The following is an 18,653-nucleotide window of genomic DNA, read 5'->3' on the forward strand; positions in this document are numbered from 1 at the left end:
AATGATAGAAATCGGTTCAAAAGGGGAATTGGTCAATGCTACCAAAACCGTATTCAGATCCCAAGGAGGAACCGGAGACCGTATGGGAGGAACTACATGAGCCACTCCTTGTAGAAATACCCTTACATCTTCTTGTAATGCTAATCTTGATTGTAACAGAACCGATAAAGATGATACTTGCACTTTTAAGGAACTCAGACCCAGCCCTTTGTCTAAGCCTTCCTGAAGAAATTGTAGAACTACAGGAATGTCCGCTTTCTCATAGTCAATTTGTCGGGATGAGCACCAGTTAATGAATAACTTCCATATTCTGTGGTATGATTTAGAAGAAACGTTCTTCCTAGCTCTGATCATGGTTTGAGCCACTTCGGGTGAGAACCCTTTTCTAATTAAAATGGACTTTTCAACAGCCATGCCATCAAACAAAACATCTCTGGTTTGGAGTGCACAATTGGACCTTGATGTAGAAGGTCTACCCGACTGGGTAGTTTCAACGGTTGTTCGACTGACATTTCCTTCAGGTCCGAGAACCATGACCTTCTCGGCCAGCAGGGAGCTATTACGATAAATGTACCTCTTTCCCGCTTTATTCTCTTGAGTATACGAGGCAGCATAGCTATGGGAGGAAATACGTATGCCAATGTTGCTACCCATTTTGCTGTCAGAGCGTCGACTGCTGTCGCTAATGGATCTCTTGTCTTTGCCATGAATCTCTCTGTCTTCCGGTTGTGGCGCGATGCCATGAGGTCTATTTCTGGTTGACCCCAGACGGTCACTATGTACTCGAAGACTTCGGAGTTTAGTTCCCACTCGGTTGAATCTAACTGGTGGCGACTTAGGAAATCTGCTTCCCAATTTGCTACTCCTGGTATGTGTACCGCTGATATCTGATACACATGATTCTCCGCCCAGTTCAGGATTTTTCTTACTTCGCTTGAGGCTGTGGGACTTCTCGTCCCCCCTTGTCGATTGATATATGCCACTGCTGTGGCGTTGTCTGACTGAATTCGAATGTCTAGGTCTAGTAATTGTTTCTCCCAATGCAGTAGGGCATTGAATATTGCTCTGATTTCCAGTATGTTTATCGGCATTTTGGTTTCTGCTTCCAACCAGAGACCCTGCGCTGTCTGATTTCTGAATGTTGCTCCCCACCCCGAGAGACTTGCATCGGTGGTTATCACCTGCCACATTGGTTCCACAAACGACCGTCCTTGAGACAGGTGTGATTGCACTAACCACCAATTCAGGGAACTCATTGTCTGGTGTGATAGTTTGATTCTCTTGGAGAGTCGCTTGTGAGTTTTCCATGCTGATAGAATGTTCTTCTGTAGGTGTCTGAGATGGAATTGTGCAAATCTGACTGCCTCTGTAGAGGATACCATCATTCCCAACACTTTCATACAAAATCGGATGGATGGATTCCGTTCCGCCTTGAGTCTTCTGACCAATGATATCAGTTTCTGAATCTTGTCCTCCGGTAGAAACACCTTTCCTTGGTTCGTATCGAAGATGAATCCCAGAAAGGGCATCCTCTGGGTCGGTATTAATGAGGATTTGTGTCTGTTTATCGTCCAACCGAATTGTTGCAGCGTTTGTATCGATTGCTCTAGTTCGGTCGCTGCTTGACTTGATCATCTCGCCTTGAACAGTAGGTCGTCTAAGTATGGAGTTATACAAACTCCTTGGACTCGGAGGTGAGCTGCCATTACTGCCATTATTTTTGTAAATATGCGTGGTGCTGACGATAGTCCGAAGGGCAACACTTTGAATTGAAAGTGGTTGTTCTGAAAGGCAAAGCGAAGGTAGGCCTGATGAGCTGGAAAAATTGGGACATGAAGGTAAGCGTCCTTCATGTCCAGAGATGTGAGAAATTCCCCTGGTTCCATGGCCCAAATGACCGAACGTACGGATTCCATTTTGAATCGTCGGTAAATTATCCATTTGTTGAGAAGCTTGAGGTCTAGTACCGGGCGAAATGATCCATTCTTTTTGGGTACCACAAATAGGTTTGAGTAAAATCCTGTGAATCTCTGATCCGGGGGCACCGGAGCAATCACATCTGACTGAATCAGTTCCTCCACAATGGAAAGAAAGGCCGTTCTCTTTTGAGGGTCTTTCGGTACTCTGGACATGAAAAATCTTGGTGGGGGAGGGTGGTGGAATTCTAATTGGTATCCTATCTTGATGGTGTTGGCTACCCATGGGTCGTTTAGATGTTCGTGCCATCTGTGTGCGAAGTGTTTTAGCTTGCCGCCTACTGGGAGGTCCGATTGGGTTGATCTCGGCCAGTCATGCTGATGACTGTTTGTCGTTAGAGGGTTTGGCTGAGTTCTTTCTGGTCTGCCAGCTGTTCTTACTCTTGTAGGGATATCGTCCCCTAGAGGATGACTGTCGTGGTGGTGAAGATGTCTTGGAATGGCGAAATCCTTGTCCACGAAAATATCTAGGTTTCTTATTTGTGGTTGGATTTCCTCTGGTTTTAGGTTGTGGAAGTAGTGTGCTTTTTCCTCCCGTCGCTTGTGAAATTATTTTCTCTAGTTCCTCACCAAACAAACGCGAACCCTTAAATGGTAGGGATGTAAGGGACTTCTTGGAGCTTAAATCCGCCGACCAAAGACGCAGCCATAACACTCGGCGTGCTGCCACATATATGGCTGACGAGCGAGCTACTGCTTTTAGGATATCCAGAGAGGCGTCACAAAGAAAGGAACTTGCCTCTTGAATCCGTGAAATGATGATTTCCATGTCTTCAAAAGGCATTTCATCTCTGTTTCCCGTTAAAAGGATGTCAGACCATGCCTCTAGGGCCCGTCCAACCCAGGCAGTTGCCAGGATGGGCCTGAATGCTGCACCTGTTGAAGTGAATATGGCTTTAAGAAAACCTTCCAGTTTCTTGTCTGCTGCGTCTTTAAATGCTGACGCGTCTGGTACTGGTAAGGCAGTATTCTTTGACAGACGTGACACAGGAGCATCCACCAGCGGTGGTGTGCTCCATTTTTCTATTTCCTCCTTGGGAAATGGATACAGTTTAGCAAATTTCTTAGTTATCTGTAATTTGTGCTCTGGAGCATTCCATTCCTCCTGGACTATGGCCTGGAGTTGCTCATGTATCGGAAAGGAAATGGAATGTTCTGTTGCCCTACGGAATAGGCCCTTTGGTTTCTTAGACGAAGGGGCTGATTCATCAATTTTTAGTACCTCTAGTACTGCCAAAATTAAGTCCTCCACCTTTCTGGAGTGATCAGAAGGACACGATGATTCCTCTCCTTCAGATTCAGATGGGGATAATTCCCCTTCGCTAAGAGGATCATCCTCTGAATCTGAAGGAGAGACTATTGGAATGGTAGGCCCTGAGGGTGTAGTAGCCCTGCGTTTTACCGGCTTTCTGTTTTCAGGTGGGGAGCTCAATCTCTCTAGAATTTTATCTAGAGATGAGGCCAGCATTGGTATTCCCTGAAGGGAATTTGAAAGGGACACTGCCCATGCTGGTGTCTCAGAGGTTCCGGAAGTCCCAGAGCCTGATGGAGTAGGGGCCTCCTCCCACCACAGCCACTGATACAGGGTTTGTGTGTGGTGTTGGGGGGTCTGCGGTGGTTGCTGCAGAGCATGTTGTGCAAAGTGGCTCCTTTTGGCCTGTTTTAAGTTTATTTTTACATTTTGTACACGAGAAAAAGGTGATCTTAGAGCTCGGTTTCCCCCCCCTTGTAAAGAGTGAATCGCTCGTTCCCTCAGCCATTGTTCTTATTGCTGTCCCTCCCCTTGTGCTATTTCCCCTCCCGGTACCTGGTGATGGAAGGAGTACTTAGGAGGAAAGAGCTTAGCTGCTGAAGCGAGTGCTGTTCAAGAGGTGCGCAGGGTAGAAATGGCCGCCACTGGAGTGGTGCGTCTGCAGGGCGCGAAGAGAGAAATTGAGGGCGTAGCATGAGCGTTGGCGCCAAGTCACGGAGTGACGTCACTGGGTATTCGCGGGTTCAACCCGGAAGTTCTCTCTCCTTCGCGCGCTTACTGAGTTCCCCGGTGAGTAACCGGGCGGGTACACAGTTGTGCAGTGTGTGGGAGGGGAGCGAGGGTAGTGCTGAGGTGTCACCGGCACTCCGCCCCGCGCCCCAGTATCGCTGCCGTGTATGTGTTCCCCGTGTGGCGTGAGTCCCTGCCGCCGGGAACCAACCACCCATTCAGGGTTATGTTCCCTGGGCTGGCCATCACAGGCAGTGTGGTATGAGGGAGACTAGAGCGTAGCTCGCGCTCACCTCCACTGGTCTGCCTGACCAAGTGTTCGGTCTGGTATTGCGGTGATACCCCAGACCGTACAGGTCCCGCGGTGGGGGTTGACTCATTGAGCCCAGTACACTGGTTCAGGTCCTACCCCGTTTCTGGATCTATTCTCCAGTCGCTGAAGATTGAAATAATGTAGGGCCCCCTGGGGCCGTTGTCTACCTCCTGAGTTTGCGAGGACACATTAAAAACTGGAGTATCTGTTGGTGGAAGGGGGGTTATATAGGGGGGAAGATCTTTGTTTTGAAGTGTCCTGCCTCCTGATGGGAGGGGATTTAACCCCATGGTCCCTGTGTCCCCCAGGACGTATGAGAAATTAAAATACACAAAGTAATACATTTCAATTAGACCAGGCTCTAAATTAGTTACATTCATTCAGCAAGTGCAGCTCCATTCTTGTCCATGTTTGAGCTAGTAAGCCAATTAATGCTAATCGCCACTTACAAAGTGATGCGTATGATAACAGTTTGGTTCCTTCAATTGATTTGCCTGTTCTGTGGTGAGCTTACCTATTAATTCATTAGACAAAAGGGGTATTGGGTCAAATTATGGGCCAGTCTCCCACATGGTCATTAGAAAGCCCGGGAATCCATGAGCCCTCAATTTAGCAATATACCTGATTGTCACATAGATGATTGGTAATATAATGCCCATAAACTGTACAACCATGTTCACATTGGTTCATAGCCATTTATAATCTGAAAGTTAGCCCATGTATAGCCAGCTAAAAATGAATCATTAAACAGCCATATAGCAAAACATCTAACCCATGAACATGTAAACAGGATGGTTCTTTTCTCCAAGGGTCCCTTTAAACAGGGGGTCGAAAACAGTGAATACAGCTAGAGTAGTGAAAAAGATGAAGAGAGGAAACTATCAAATATTTGAAGATTGCAGCTATTGTGAACAGGCAGGTATTGTTGTGTGCTACAGCAGGAAAGGAGATTTTCTCTTGTAAAATGAAAAACACTCTGTGACAGGGTCCTTAGAGTAGATATCACCCTTCATGAAATATGACAGTAGGCAGCCCTAATGTTTGAAGTGCAATATCTTCCCTTTTACTGCATACTCATAGTCAATATTTAATAGTAGCCAGTTTAAATGTTGTGATTTACGAAAGCATATAATGGGGTTAGATGAAGACTATAAATTAATGGCAGAATAGTAAAGCTTGTGTCACTAACCACCGTTTTGGGTTGTGCCAATTGAATTATTACATTCCATGTGCAATACCTCTACTGAAACAAATAGATTATGCTTTTCTGAATACAATAATTTACACATTACCACACAAAAAAATTAACATGTTAGTGACTCAAGACCTACATGTCTATAAAGATTCTCATTCACCCAGGTCATGATATACAGCAGTGCTGTCCAACTTCTGTTGTACCGAGGGCCGGAATTTTTCCGACCTACGTGGTGGAGGGCCGATAATGGAAGCCAGTTTTGACCACTCCCCTTTTTGAAACTGCACCCACTTGAAACCACACCCATGTTATCACATGACCATACCCATATTAATGGTTGTAGTACAGCAAAAACCTGCCATACTCTGCCTGCCCTACCCTGCCTGTGTGTGCCATACTCTGCCTGCCCTACCCTGCCTGTGTGTGCCATACTCTGCCTTCCCTACCCTGCCTGTGTGTGCCATACTCTGCCTTCCCTACCCTGCCTGTGTGCCATACTTTCACTGTGTGTGCCATACTTGGCCTGTGTGTGCCATACTTGGCCTGTGTGTGCCATTCTTGGCCTGTGTGTGCCATTCTTGGCCTGTGTGTGCCATACTCTGCCTGTGTGTGCCATACTCTGCCTGTGTGTGCCATACTCTGCCTGTGTGTGCCATACTCTGCCTGTGTGTGCCATACTCTGCCTGTGTGTGCCATACTCTGCCTGTGTGTGCCATACTCTGCCTGTGTGTGCCATACTCTGCCTGTGTGTGCCATACTCTGCCTGTGTGTGCCATACTCTGCCTGTGTGTGCCATACTCTGCCTGTGTGTGCCATACTCTGCCTGTGTGTGCCATACTCTGCCTGTGTGTGCCATACTCTGCCTGTGTGTGCCATACTCTGCCTGTGTGTGCCATACTCTGCCTGTGTGTGCCATACTCTGCCTGTGTGTGCCATACTCTGCCTGTGTGTGCCATACTCTGCCTGTGTGTGCCATACTCTGCCTGTGTGTGCCATACTCTGCCTGTGTGTGCCATACTCTGCCTGTGTGTGCCATACTCTGCCTGTGTGTGCCATACTCTGCCTGTGTGTGCCATACTCTGCCTGTGTGTGCCATACTCTGCCTGTGTGTGCCATACTCTGCCTGTGTGTGCCATACTCTGCCTGTGTGTGCCATACTCTGCCTGTGTGTGCCATACTCTGCCTGTGTGTGCCATACTCTGCCTGTGTGTGCCATACTCTGCCTGTGTGTGCCATACTCTGCCTGTGTGTGCCATACTCTGCCTGCCCTATGCTGCCTGTGTGTGCCATACTCTGCCTGCCCTATGCTGCCTGTGTGTGCCATACTCTGCTTGCCCTACCCTGCCTGTGTGTGTATGGCACACACAGGCAGCATACAGTGACACAATGCTGGCACTGCTCCTACAGTCTGCACAATAACTATATATTAAAAAACTTTTAATTGCAGTACCACCTCAGTATATGTTCTTTTTGTAGTGTGCAGGGATTATTTGTGGGTTTCTACTGCTCCTGAGGTGTGAACAGGGGAACAATGGTGGTGATTGCAGCCTGAGCCTGAGGTGTGAACACTGCAGGGGGTGAACAATGCAGAGATTAAAAGGTGTGAACAGTACAGGGGATTACATTTTTAAACAATACAGCCTGATTACAGCCTGAATCTGAGGTGAGAACCATGCAGGGGGGCAGTTAATCACAGTACTGATACCATTTAAAGATTACACAAGAGTAAGCCATCAAAGCAGCCAGACAGGTGGGGGGCCACACAGAGGGGGGTCGCGGGCCGCCAGTTGGACAGCACTGATATACAGCATCTAGTAGAATTAAGTCTAGATGGTTAGGCATGGCTTGTTTTTAAATGGATGAATAAAGACTAAGTTTCAAGACAGCCTCCTGCTGTCCGGTGCGCTTGGATTTACCCTTCATTATTTTGGATATTTTGCCTTAGCTACGGGTTCGGGGCCCTGAGCACCCGGACCACTACGGGACTAGGGTGAGCTTCTTTATATCACTTCTCAGACTTTTCTACTACTTGAGTGATAGACCCGGGGTATAGACACCTGGGTCTCTACTTCACATTTGGTACGGACTTGTACTTTGATCCTTTGAGTCAGATGAATATCTGAACCATAAATAACATTTGCATTAACTTTATTTTTAGCGAGCACAAATTTTGTATTAGATGGTTCTAGTGAAATTATTCAGTTAGGTGTTGTCTGAAACCGACAGGTGTAGGAAGGTATGATCCAGTCACAATGGTATCATGATACACATTGCTATGAGATAGCATCAATAACACCTGCATCAATGAGAATCATGGTACCATTGTGACTTGATCATACCTTTGGTCTGTTTCAGCCAACACCTAACTGAATAAGTTCAATGGAACCATTGTGATTGGATATCTGTGACTGTACTAGCCTCAAGGGTTTAAATGCCGGGGGAATTTCCTACTAGTCATTTGATCTGAAGAAGCCACTCGGATGAGTGGTGAAACGTTTTCAAGAAAAACTCAGAAAAGTCCAGTTGTTTTAGACTTAATTCTACTAGATACTGTAAATCAAGATCTACATTATGTAAAATATGAGACAGAACAATTACCTTATTAGAAGTAAAGGTATGAAATCTGTCACTGAATAAAATATTATGCAGAATGCTCTAAAAATGGCAGTGCCATTCCCAGAGTAAATTCTTCATTAAACAGTTTCATGTGTTTGTATTTAACATTTTCTGTATTTTACCAAGCTTCTGTAAGGTATTATTGGCCTACAGTCTAGCTGTGTCTAAGCAATCATAGTCCTTCTGGCTTTCTGACTGTAGCCTTCCTCTCACAATCTTCCTATTGTGTTTTACATCCCAAGGAGAATTCCAATAAACCAAAAAGACAGCCTTGGTCTAGAAAAATATTTGCAGGCAAATCTGAGGCTAGAGTGGCCTTTTAATGGGTGTTGTTTTGTAGAATACACAGAAGAACTGCAGCGGATAGCCAGATGTTTTCTGCAAGCATATCACAGCAAGAATGACATGGTCTGTATAGTTGTGATTGGAACTCGTCTACCTGTCTGCGCTCAGCCTGCAAAGGTGGTGGCGGGGGGCGAGCACAGTCCCGATAAAGCATTCGTAGTCTTTCACACTGAACTTCCACCACTGAGAGACGCTCCCCTGCAACCCAAAATGCATCATATCAACTCACGCAATAGCGCACATGCTGCAGTCTTATGGACTACATATAATTCAAAAGAGGATGAAAGTGCCCCCACCAAGTTTACAGATTTTATTAGAATTCCTGAAAAGAAGCTATTTTGCAATATATAACATACAGATATATCATACTAGAGTAAGGAAATAAATCATCCTCCTGCACCCCTTCTTTTAAAAACTGCTTAAGCTTTTTAAATTACTTTGCTGCACTGTATATCAGCTAAAAGCTAAGTAAAAACAATTTGAGCAATGCAATAAAGAAGATGAATAGATCACAAATTATCTGTATCAACTTACTTCATATGGGAATATCAATTAAAACTTACCAGGACTGCATTCCTGGGCCACTAGGTTTAGAACTTCTACAGCAGCTGGACATTGCTGTATGAATTCTTCACAAAATGAGCTGTCCTCCAACAGCTGAGCCATCACCAAGCAAGCTCTTAATAAACAAAAAAGAACAGCCACTATTAAAACAGGTCTGGGACACAATAATTAACACAACAGATAAAGACTTTCTATATAATTGCAAAAGTAAAATTAATTATAGCATAATTATTAATTAGTGGCAACACATTTACACTGTAAAACTCAGTTGAGCATTTGTAGCATCAAGCTAAGAATCAGGTAACTTACCAATACTATGTTAATATAAAAAACTCAAAAAGGTACAAGTGCTTGACCAAAACCTTGCACTATCAAACACAGCATTACAGATGGCACTAGAGCCACAATATCTGAAAAGCACATCATATTAGAGTCTGTTGTACAAGTACAGGAACTGTTATCTAGAATGCTTGTGACCTGGGGTTTCCTGGGTAAGGGGTATTTTTGTAATTTGGATCTCCATACCTTAATTATACTAAAAATAACATTTAAATATTAATTAAACCCAATAAGATTGTTTTGCCTCCAAAAAGGATTAATTATATCTTAGTTGGGATCAAGTACAAAGTACTGTTTTATTATTAAAAATAAAATAATTTTTGTGATGTATTTGATTAAAATGGAGTCTACTGAAGATGGCCCTGCAGTAATTAGAACTTTCTGGATAACTGGTTCCTGGACAACAGATCTCATGCCTATACTTTCTATAGCCATGTATCAAAAAATAGAATTTGCCACCCTAAACGATATCTGAATAGGAAGTTCTACTGACTATGCCTTTGGGAAATATACAACAAATTAAACCATAAAATATTAAGTGTCCCACAAGTTCTCACCTTGTCCTGATCTCTGCAAGAAGTCGAACCACTGCCATTACTGGAGTTGAGGCATCTCCTGTTGCAGGAAGCGAGGTATGAATAGATAGGCAGCCCTCCTGGGGAAGTAACATGGACTGGACTGCCTGCACTACCTTCTCAGTAATGGACAGTTTATGGAGAGGCAATGCCTGATGAGGGGTGGATGTTGGTGTGGTAAAAAGTTAAATTCAAGCAGTTAGTTTCCAGGAAATGAGGGATGTCATATTAACTGAAGCTTTAATTTTTCTCTTATATTTGCACCGATAACAATACAGATAATGGCAAGCATGCATCTCAAGAGGAACACATGATATCAGGTACTATTCCATATTAGACACCAGTTCATCTAATTCATAGATGTTGTGGGACCCTGGAAAGTCAAATCTGTGCTGTAATAACCGGTAAAGTAAGTATTACATAGCAAAATCTTATTTATGCATTTTTTTCTGACTTTTAATACAATTCTCCTGTATGAACATCCATATTTAGTAAAATACTCAGTGAAGAAACTGTAGCAACATTAGTATATCAGAAGGCATAACCCAGAACACTTTACATAATAGCAGAAATACATGACTATATTTTGCTGTAAGAAAACGTGGAGGTTTTTATGGAAACTTTCCTCCTACAGACAAATGAAATACTGCGCAGTGTTACATCCTTGTTGCAAAAAAAGATTTATTTTGGCCCTAAGATAGTTATTGGTAATTAACCAGAGCCAAAAACAAAGTTGTGGCATAGAGCCTCAGTAGCACCATGAGACGCAAAAGAAATGTATTCATATAGCATCTGCCTAGAATTTTTGTTAACTCTTATATAGAATTATTCATTTCAAGAATGGGTGCCCCATGCACTGTATTTGCAGAAGTGCACATTTTGTTTACGTCAACTGAGGTTGGATAATTCTTTAAGACACCTGATGCAGTTTTCCTCCAGTCAGCTATGGTTTCACCTCACCTGAATGGAAAAAGTTCCTCTATTAAAGGGGAACTCCGTCTTCCAAACCAAAATTTGTTATAGAACCCCACACAACATAGAAACCCTTTATATACCTATCACTGTAATATGTTCCACCAAACATGAGCTGTAGAAAATGGGACTTAGAGGCCCTGCAGAGGGTGTTTCTAAACCCCAAAACTGATGATATGATCTAGTGAACACTATTCAGGCAATGGATGGATGAAGTTATATGAAATATGACTCTGTATCTAATACTGTGCACACATATAATATATTCTTTATAATAGTGATTTGTAAAAATGATTATGGCAAAGCATCTAATAGCCATATTTTTGGTCCAGTCAGGAAGCAAATAAAGGTTTCACTTAATGTCAGAAGCGGCTCAAAATACTAAGGAGAACATATGATTCATACATTCACCTCACGGCAATGCTATTTTTTCCAAGAAATCTTTTTTTACAATTTCTGTCTACACAGAAGGTATACTTAAAAAGAAAAAGCAACACTGATTGAAACAATAGCTTCACTTACGACATCTGTAAATGATCTTACCTCTGACCGTGGAACGCAGAGCCTAAATAATGGTACTGTCAGTGTGTCAGATGCTTTGCATGATTTTCTAAAATCTATGTCTGGAAATTTCACTGTTGCAATACCTTCTTGTTCATTAATAGAAACAACCACTCCAATGCTCCCAGATATTCCTTTACCCAACACCTAGTAGGGGAACAAGTGAAAAATCAGTCTGCTAATTGCACGTTTCTATAATATAACCCCATTTTCTTCTTCAACACTTAGGGGCAGATTTATCAAAAGGTGTGATTAGAGCTTTTCCACAAAAAAAACTTGCCCACTTTCTATTCATTCCTATTGGAATTTATCAATGTGTGAAATGTAGAGTTCACCATTTCATATATATGTTTTAAAACTCTCTTAGGAATGAATAAGAAGTGGGTTCATATTTCTGTGGTGAGTAGTAATGTCATACTTTGATAAATCCGCCCCTTAGATATTTCCTTTTTTTTTTTTTAGATATCATAGTGAAAAAAAACAAGTATCAAACAATTACAAAATACGGAATATGGTTTTTAAATCAGTGTGCCATAGTCATTTGCCACAATTATCTGAATTTTTGAATTATTTCAGTTAAGAATCTAAAAAATTAAGATAAATGAAACAAGAGATATACCTGGACTTCAGAACCTATTTTAATGGTTTCTTTAAATCCACCAAGCGCACATAATGCAGCAACTGCTTGCCTTGCAATGCCTTGTAGCTTTGCTAGCTTCCTGCCATTACCGCTGCCGTTCTCTAGGATGCTTTCTGCATATTTGCCAAGCTGTGGGATATACATCAGGGCACGAGAAAGAACCTGCACAAAGTATTATCAGTTTTATATATGTAACCAGATAAGATATCTTTCAAAACAAAAAACATCCCATATTTTTTTAAAAGATGTGTATATGTATTACATCAGTTTGAAGAGATATGTGTATATGTATTACATCAGTTTGAAGAGATATGTGTATATGTATTACATGCTTAAACTGATCAGTAATACTGCTGATTCTTGTGAAAATATACTTTGATTCAAAATGCAGCCCTACAGTAAGACAGTACACACTTGCCTACATATAATTTACATATATTAAATGTAACATTTCTTTTTTTAATAACCAAAACACTTTATTGTATGTAATCTGTATGTTAAATGTATACTCCCATTTATTGCACAATGCTGCAGAATATATTGGTGCTTTACAAATGTGTTAATAATAAAAATAATAATAATAACCAGGGTGATCATAACTGGAGTAGCCAAATCAATTGTGCACACACATATTTCTGAGAGTATTAAAAGAAATACAGCAGGTTGTATATGCACATATAGATGGAATACAATAGAGCATTCAGTGCACTTGCTGCAGCAGTTATATTGCTTTCAAGGAGTCCCATTGTATTTCTAACATACTAGGAGTCATAAAAATCTGAAATCTGAAAAAAAAAAAATCTGAATTCTGATGTCTGTACCTTCTCTGCTGTTGTTGTCCAGATTTGGGCAGCATTTGACTCTGGTGCCATCAGCAGGCTGTGAAGCAGAGCAATTACTTCTGCAGCCATGCTGTTTGCTACATGGCCACTAATGAAAGGGCGTACAGGATCAGTCCTGTTAGACAAGAGAAAATCATTGCAGATTTAAATGAACAAATATCATCTCAAGGGGGAAAGGTGAATAAGAAGACAGACTTTTTGAATAAATGAATGAAGGCAATTACATAAAATTGGCTCCGCTTTTTACCTGGCAAGTTCAGAATTCCTTTCCCTACAGATCGAGGTCTGGGCTGTTTTCTTTTTGTCACCAGTGGAAAGTCCACTCGCTGAATCAGGGCTAACTGTCTCCACAGGTGGCCCAATGCTAACAATTAAACCCGACTGGGCCCATTTAGTGGCTTTGCGGAGAGCAGCTGCAGCCTCCTCTGTGATTACTTCACAACATCCACTCTGTTTGACAAATAATCAGATAATCAATGCTTGTGAATAAGGGGGATATATATGGTGAGCTTTAGCCTATAGGCTATATACATGTATATGAGGCAAACCACATAAATTATTTTTTAGGAGACTTAAAGTATGGAGATCCAAATTACAGATAAGATCCCTTATCTCCAGCACCTCTTGAATAAAGCACTGGTTAATGCAGACATTCAAAGGAGTAGATGATGTAAGTCTCTTTACTCCCAAACGATCCATGGAAAGTGACTTAAATACACACTTTGAGAAATAAAAGCAAAAACCTAGAATATTTTGATAAATACATAGGGATACATTTTGTGTGCCTACATCATAGTCAGGACAACAAAAAACTAATGAGAGAAAAAGCCACCAATTTGAAGGGAGGAAGGAGCTATAAGAAGTTTGATACTGTCCTGCCTCCATTGGTGTGACATAAATTACCCAGTTGTTACTGACAGAAAGGGCTGATAGAGAACATAGAAGAACGGTTTCCTTGTGATACTTGCCTTAGTCATGTCACGATCCATCTTTACTACTTTTTCCATATTCGCTCCAGTACCAAGACGAAAAGGCCTTCCCTCTGAACTACTGTAGAACAAAAGTCACTAGTTAGTTTGTGACTATGTGGAATTATTTCTCGTGAAGGTAATCAATTTCAAGCCAATCTGTTTATGCATCAGAGAGGTTAGGTGAGGAGCAGCTCATAAAACAGAAGATTTCTAGATGGCAAGTAGAAGCTCAAAACTACTACCAATGTCTCCTTCAGGATACAGATTTTTCTGTGGACATATGCACCATTTATTGTCGACTCACTGTACCAAAATTTATGCAATTCTTTCCTTCTGTTTGTCACAATAGCAAGTATAAACCCTAAACATTTAGTCCCCTAGGCAAACTAAAGGAATGCTGAACACGCTGCCCATATCTCTTGGTTAAAATTGAATCTGGTAGCAAGACAACTTTTCAGTGACAGAAAGAGATTTATAATACAGTACTGGATTACCTGCTGCACATATGAAGCTAAAAATGGCTAAAATGATTACCACTACAAAGACGGGTAAATTAAAATTACATCCAATGTATTACCTAAGCAAAGGCTGAAGAACCTCATGGGATGACTGGTCTTCTCGCTTATGAATAAAAATGGAGAGCTTGCCATCTACTGCTTCACTCTCTTCTTCTGCATCCTTATCTGCTTTCTGGGAATTTTTTGGGCTGTTTTTGGACAATGAGCTGTCTGGTTCAGAAGCAGTAGGAGAAAGAACTGTCTGACATCCTGCAAAAGGAAAAAAAAATATTAGATAAGAGAAATGATTCTCCCATAGACATTTATTTTATGGTTACATTTATCATTATATTTCTTATTGCTTAATGTTATGATCTGCTTAATAATACCTCCTCAATATAAAATAATATGGGTGCTTTCATGACAACGATTTTACTACATATATATTAATACATTAAGCTAGCACAAAAAATATATACAGTTTATATGTGGGCTATGTTATGACAATATCTTTTATAGTCCCTTGATTAATGTTTTAACTGATTACAATTTTCAAAGGAATAAAACACAAGACCTTAATAGAAAAACTGGAGTAGCTTCAGCTTTTCAAACTAGAAACATAATGCTGATATCAGATTTTATTTAAATTTCTAATTTAAGAAATACAGTTCTTTGTCACTGTGTAATACTAAAAACATGTAAGTGCAAAAGCGAAGGTACAAGGGAAACTTTAATCTTAACAACTGCCATAAGCAAGTACAGGGCTCATGAAAGATGCACAGAGAGGGGTGCATGTGCAGCGCTGCATACACATATGCAACACATATGCCCATCCTATACAGGGAGAGTGAATATTGCACCTGTAAGCAGCACACAACTCTGGGAAGGTAAGGTGCATTGTGGACATTTGGGGACGGTGAGGGCAAGAATTTTACAGATGTTACCTGGAACAACATAATCAGCCAACTTTGCTAGCAACAAAGATGCTATTTTGGAGGCTGGGTCACTTGGATCCTCCCCCTGTTCACTGTCCAGAGCTGGTAAAGAGTAACTCCATGGAGGAAGTTCTACATTTCCACAGTCTTCAACACTCATGAGAGGAAGTGCAGCGCGGCACAGCTGCAGAATTATGAGCACAAGCTTTGGAGAAGGACGCTGGTCCAGCAGCAACGAAAGAAGTTTGGACACACAAGCAGGCTGGCTCAGAATTGCCTTCCCTATCTGACTCCTGTGTGAAGAAACAATCTCTTAGTGTAACAAAATATAAACACATGAAGGAAGTGCAGTTATTGTTGAATGAGCCATAATAGAAAAATTAGCTTTTAATGTTATCAAATTTACCTTTAGAAATGTGTTTGGTCAATCTACAATGTGGCAATGTTCCAGGTAAATACTGACACAGATTCACAGATAATACATAAACGTGTAATAATGTTTGTGGGAAAATGCCATATAAATAGCAAAAACTGAATTGATATCATAAAGCAGCATTGCAAGTTGATATAGGAGTAATGTATCCCCCTTCTTCAGCTAATGTGTTAGCTGTATAATTTATTCTGGACCTATACACACATATGTCTCTCAATGTATTTTATATCTTTCAAATGTATTATTATTTCTCATTAGTAGAAAAGTTCAACTGTTAGATAATGAAGTTAGAAGTGTAATTTACCAAAAAGCAACAACCCTTTCAAATAAAAAATGCTAGTTTGCCAGAAAAATAAAACATCAAATACAATAAAAAAGGGCATCTTGCTGCATTTTTTCACATTTAACTGGAAATTGTACACTGGTGCAGAATATATTGGTACTACAAATATGTTTTAATTATAATAACACCACTCTGGCTGTTACCTAGAGAGATCATTGAGAAGGCTCAGAACGTCCTGTAGGGCATCATTCCCTGCAGCTTGGTTTCCACAGCACTCTGTAGCCCTTGCTAGATGGTTAGTGAGGAGGGTGGAGACTTGTCTAGCCAAACCAGAGTGTACCGCCTCAGTAGAACCACCTTAAAACAAATTTAAAGTAGATATAAGAAAATATGAAAAGGGAACATATACACTAGATATAAAAAGTCTACATACTCCCTGCAATGACAGGTTTTCACTTCATAAAAAAATAAAATGGGAGAAATCCCATCAGAACTTATTCCACCTTTATTGCAAAAGGAGAAGGAAAGGTAAAGGTCTCACAGTAATGATGCTCCAAATCCTCTGTAAAAAAATAAAAGAAACCACACTTTTCTTTCCTTCTATTCTATACACATGAGCTTCAATATCAGACTTCCTTTTCTCAGCAAAAACCATCAAGACACAACACAAGCATGCACAGCTTCCTCCTCTCTCCCACTTCCTTCTCACCTCTCACTCCTCCCCCTTCCTCTCTGCAGCAAGAGATACAGGCAGCAGGAGAGATGTAAGAAGGAAATGGGCTCCAAACCAAGCTAAAATGGCAGCTTCTATCTTAAACAAACACAGGTAGCTTCTAGGGCTGTTTATTCAGGTATGGTTAATAATTCTACAAAATAAATATAGCGTTCTATCTTGCACTATTGTGGCTAATCTATTGGCAATAAGCTGCCTCAGTAGATTCCTTCTCCTTTAGGGCTCTGGCACACGAGGGAGTTTAGTCGCCCGTGACAAATCTCCCTTGTTGCGGGCGACTAATTTCCCCGATATGACATCCCACCGGCGAAAATGTAAATTGCCGGTGGGATTGCATACGCGTTACATTCTTGCCGGTGGGATGGCATTGCTGGGAGAATAGTTGCCGTGGTGATGAAGATTTGTGAACGCTAGCTTTCACCCATTGATATATACACTTTTAAAAAATGAACAGAAAGTGGGTGAACTTTTCTGTAATGATCTATAATTTCAAATCAGCCCCTTAATGTCTCATTGTAACTATACAATTGCAATTAATTGTAATAATTACCTGCTACTTTTATATCTTGAACATATATATATATATATATATATATATATATAGTCTAAAAGTTTATCGGCACACCGTTCATACTGATGTGTGCTACCTAAGTTGTACTGCAATCACATAAAAGTTAAAAATAAATAAGGTACTTTTATTCAAATCATCTAGAACAGGCCAGAGAGGTGCAGAGAGGAGCACAACTCTAAAAACATAACTGCCGGGGGTTGGTCAAATAAACGAAATATAGAGACAGAGTACCGCATGCACTGGGACTTACATTTAAGGAAAAAGTTTTATTAAAACAAATCCAATGTTTAAAGCACAAACAGTGCTCTTCCTCAGGTTTGTCTCTGAGAGCGGTCATCCAAATTACTGAGAGCCCCTTATCCAAAAAATCCCACATCCCAAGCATTCAGGATAATAGGTCAAATACATTTACAACTCATTGGCTTACCTTCTTCTTTCTCCCATTCTACACATCTATTGGCCAGTACTTGGAAGGCTGCCCATGCCATAGTTGCTACTTTCTGTTTCTTGGTTTGCTTTTCATTTGAGCTGGACTCTCTCTGGTTGCTTAAGCTGCAGAGTCGGTCCATCAGTTGAACAAGCCCACTGCGAACTAAACATTTTTCTTCACTCCTTAAGAAAAAAAATTGATTTTTGTATGTCAAGATTAAATGGCTTTGCTAGCATCTAATAAGGCAATAAATAAGCAAATAGGTCCTCCCAGAATTCCCTTTAAATAATTTAGGAGTACCTTGTGTAAGGTATAGTACACAAAAGCCCAATGCTATTTGCACAGGCAATGGGATACCGTGCACAAAGTGACACCACTGAGGTCATGGTCTCTCCAAATGCCTCTTGAACAAGCTCCACCATTCCTCCACAGGTGAGCTCTTCAATTCTGGAAGGAATTAAAAAAAAAAAAATAAATAAATGACATTTTCAATTTGCATTGACAGGGTAGTATAACCAGTATAAACAATATTTGTTCTGGAGAGAAACTGAATATGTGAACTGAGCTTGCCTTGGTCCTCCCTGTAGCACCATTGTTACTGGTCCAACCAAATGTGTCACACCCCCAACACGGACAGCAGCAGTCAGTAATTCTCTCATGTGTACAAGGGCTTGTTTGCGAGTATTACCACGACGCCATCTGGTTTGGGCTGCAAGTAGAAAGCTGCTACTGGATACCTGTAAATGCGATAAATTAAATATACAAAAATCACACACTTAGCCAATGGTTAGCAACTGAACGACCTTTAAACAAAATTATTTAAAGAACATTACTTTGTTGCCCCCTATGTAATACATTCATAGAGAGCTACAATGTGTGAG

At 41.1% G+C, this 18,653-nt stretch overlaps 1 protein-coding gene across 4 annotated transcripts in view; it reads right to left on the reverse strand.

Annotated features, from left to right (window-relative positions):
* hectd4 (HECT domain containing E3 ubiquitin protein ligase 4) overlaps nt 1-18,653 on the reverse strand; it is a 96,958-nt gene that overhangs the window by 25,107 nt on the left and 53,198 nt on the right. For all 4 annotated transcript variants that reach the window (XM_012968793.3, XM_012968794.3, XM_004910504.4 and 1 more), the window contains exons 32-45: nt 18,343-18,509; nt 18,073-18,219; nt 17,770-17,954; nt 16,242-16,395; nt 15,332-15,615; nt 14,468-14,657; nt 13,888-13,969; nt 13,167-13,369; nt 12,899-13,034; nt 12,057-12,239; nt 11,420-11,584; nt 9,887-10,056; nt 8,990-9,105; nt 8,521-8,624 (exon numbers count right to left, since the gene is read on the reverse strand). In XM_012968793.3, the coding sequence (XP_012824247.1) occupies nt 8,521-8,624; nt 8,990-9,105; nt 9,887-10,056; nt 11,420-11,584; nt 12,057-12,239; nt 12,899-13,034; nt 13,167-13,369; nt 13,888-13,969; nt 14,468-14,657; nt 15,332-15,615; nt 16,242-16,395; nt 17,770-17,954; nt 18,073-18,219; nt 18,343-18,509 (2,286 nt within the window). The remainder of the gene's footprint in view (nt 1-8,520; nt 8,625-8,989; nt 9,106-9,886; nt 10,057-11,419; nt 11,585-12,056; nt 12,240-12,898; nt 13,035-13,166; nt 13,370-13,887; nt 13,970-14,467; nt 14,658-15,331; nt 15,616-16,241; nt 16,396-17,769; nt 17,955-18,072; nt 18,220-18,342; nt 18,510-18,653) is intronic.

Source organism: Xenopus tropicalis, chromosome 1 (assembly GCF_000004195.4).
Source record: "Xenopus tropicalis strain Nigerian chromosome 1, UCB_Xtro_10.0, whole genome shotgun sequence".
NCBI lineage: Eukaryota > Metazoa > Chordata > Amphibia > Anura > Pipidae > Xenopus > Xenopus tropicalis.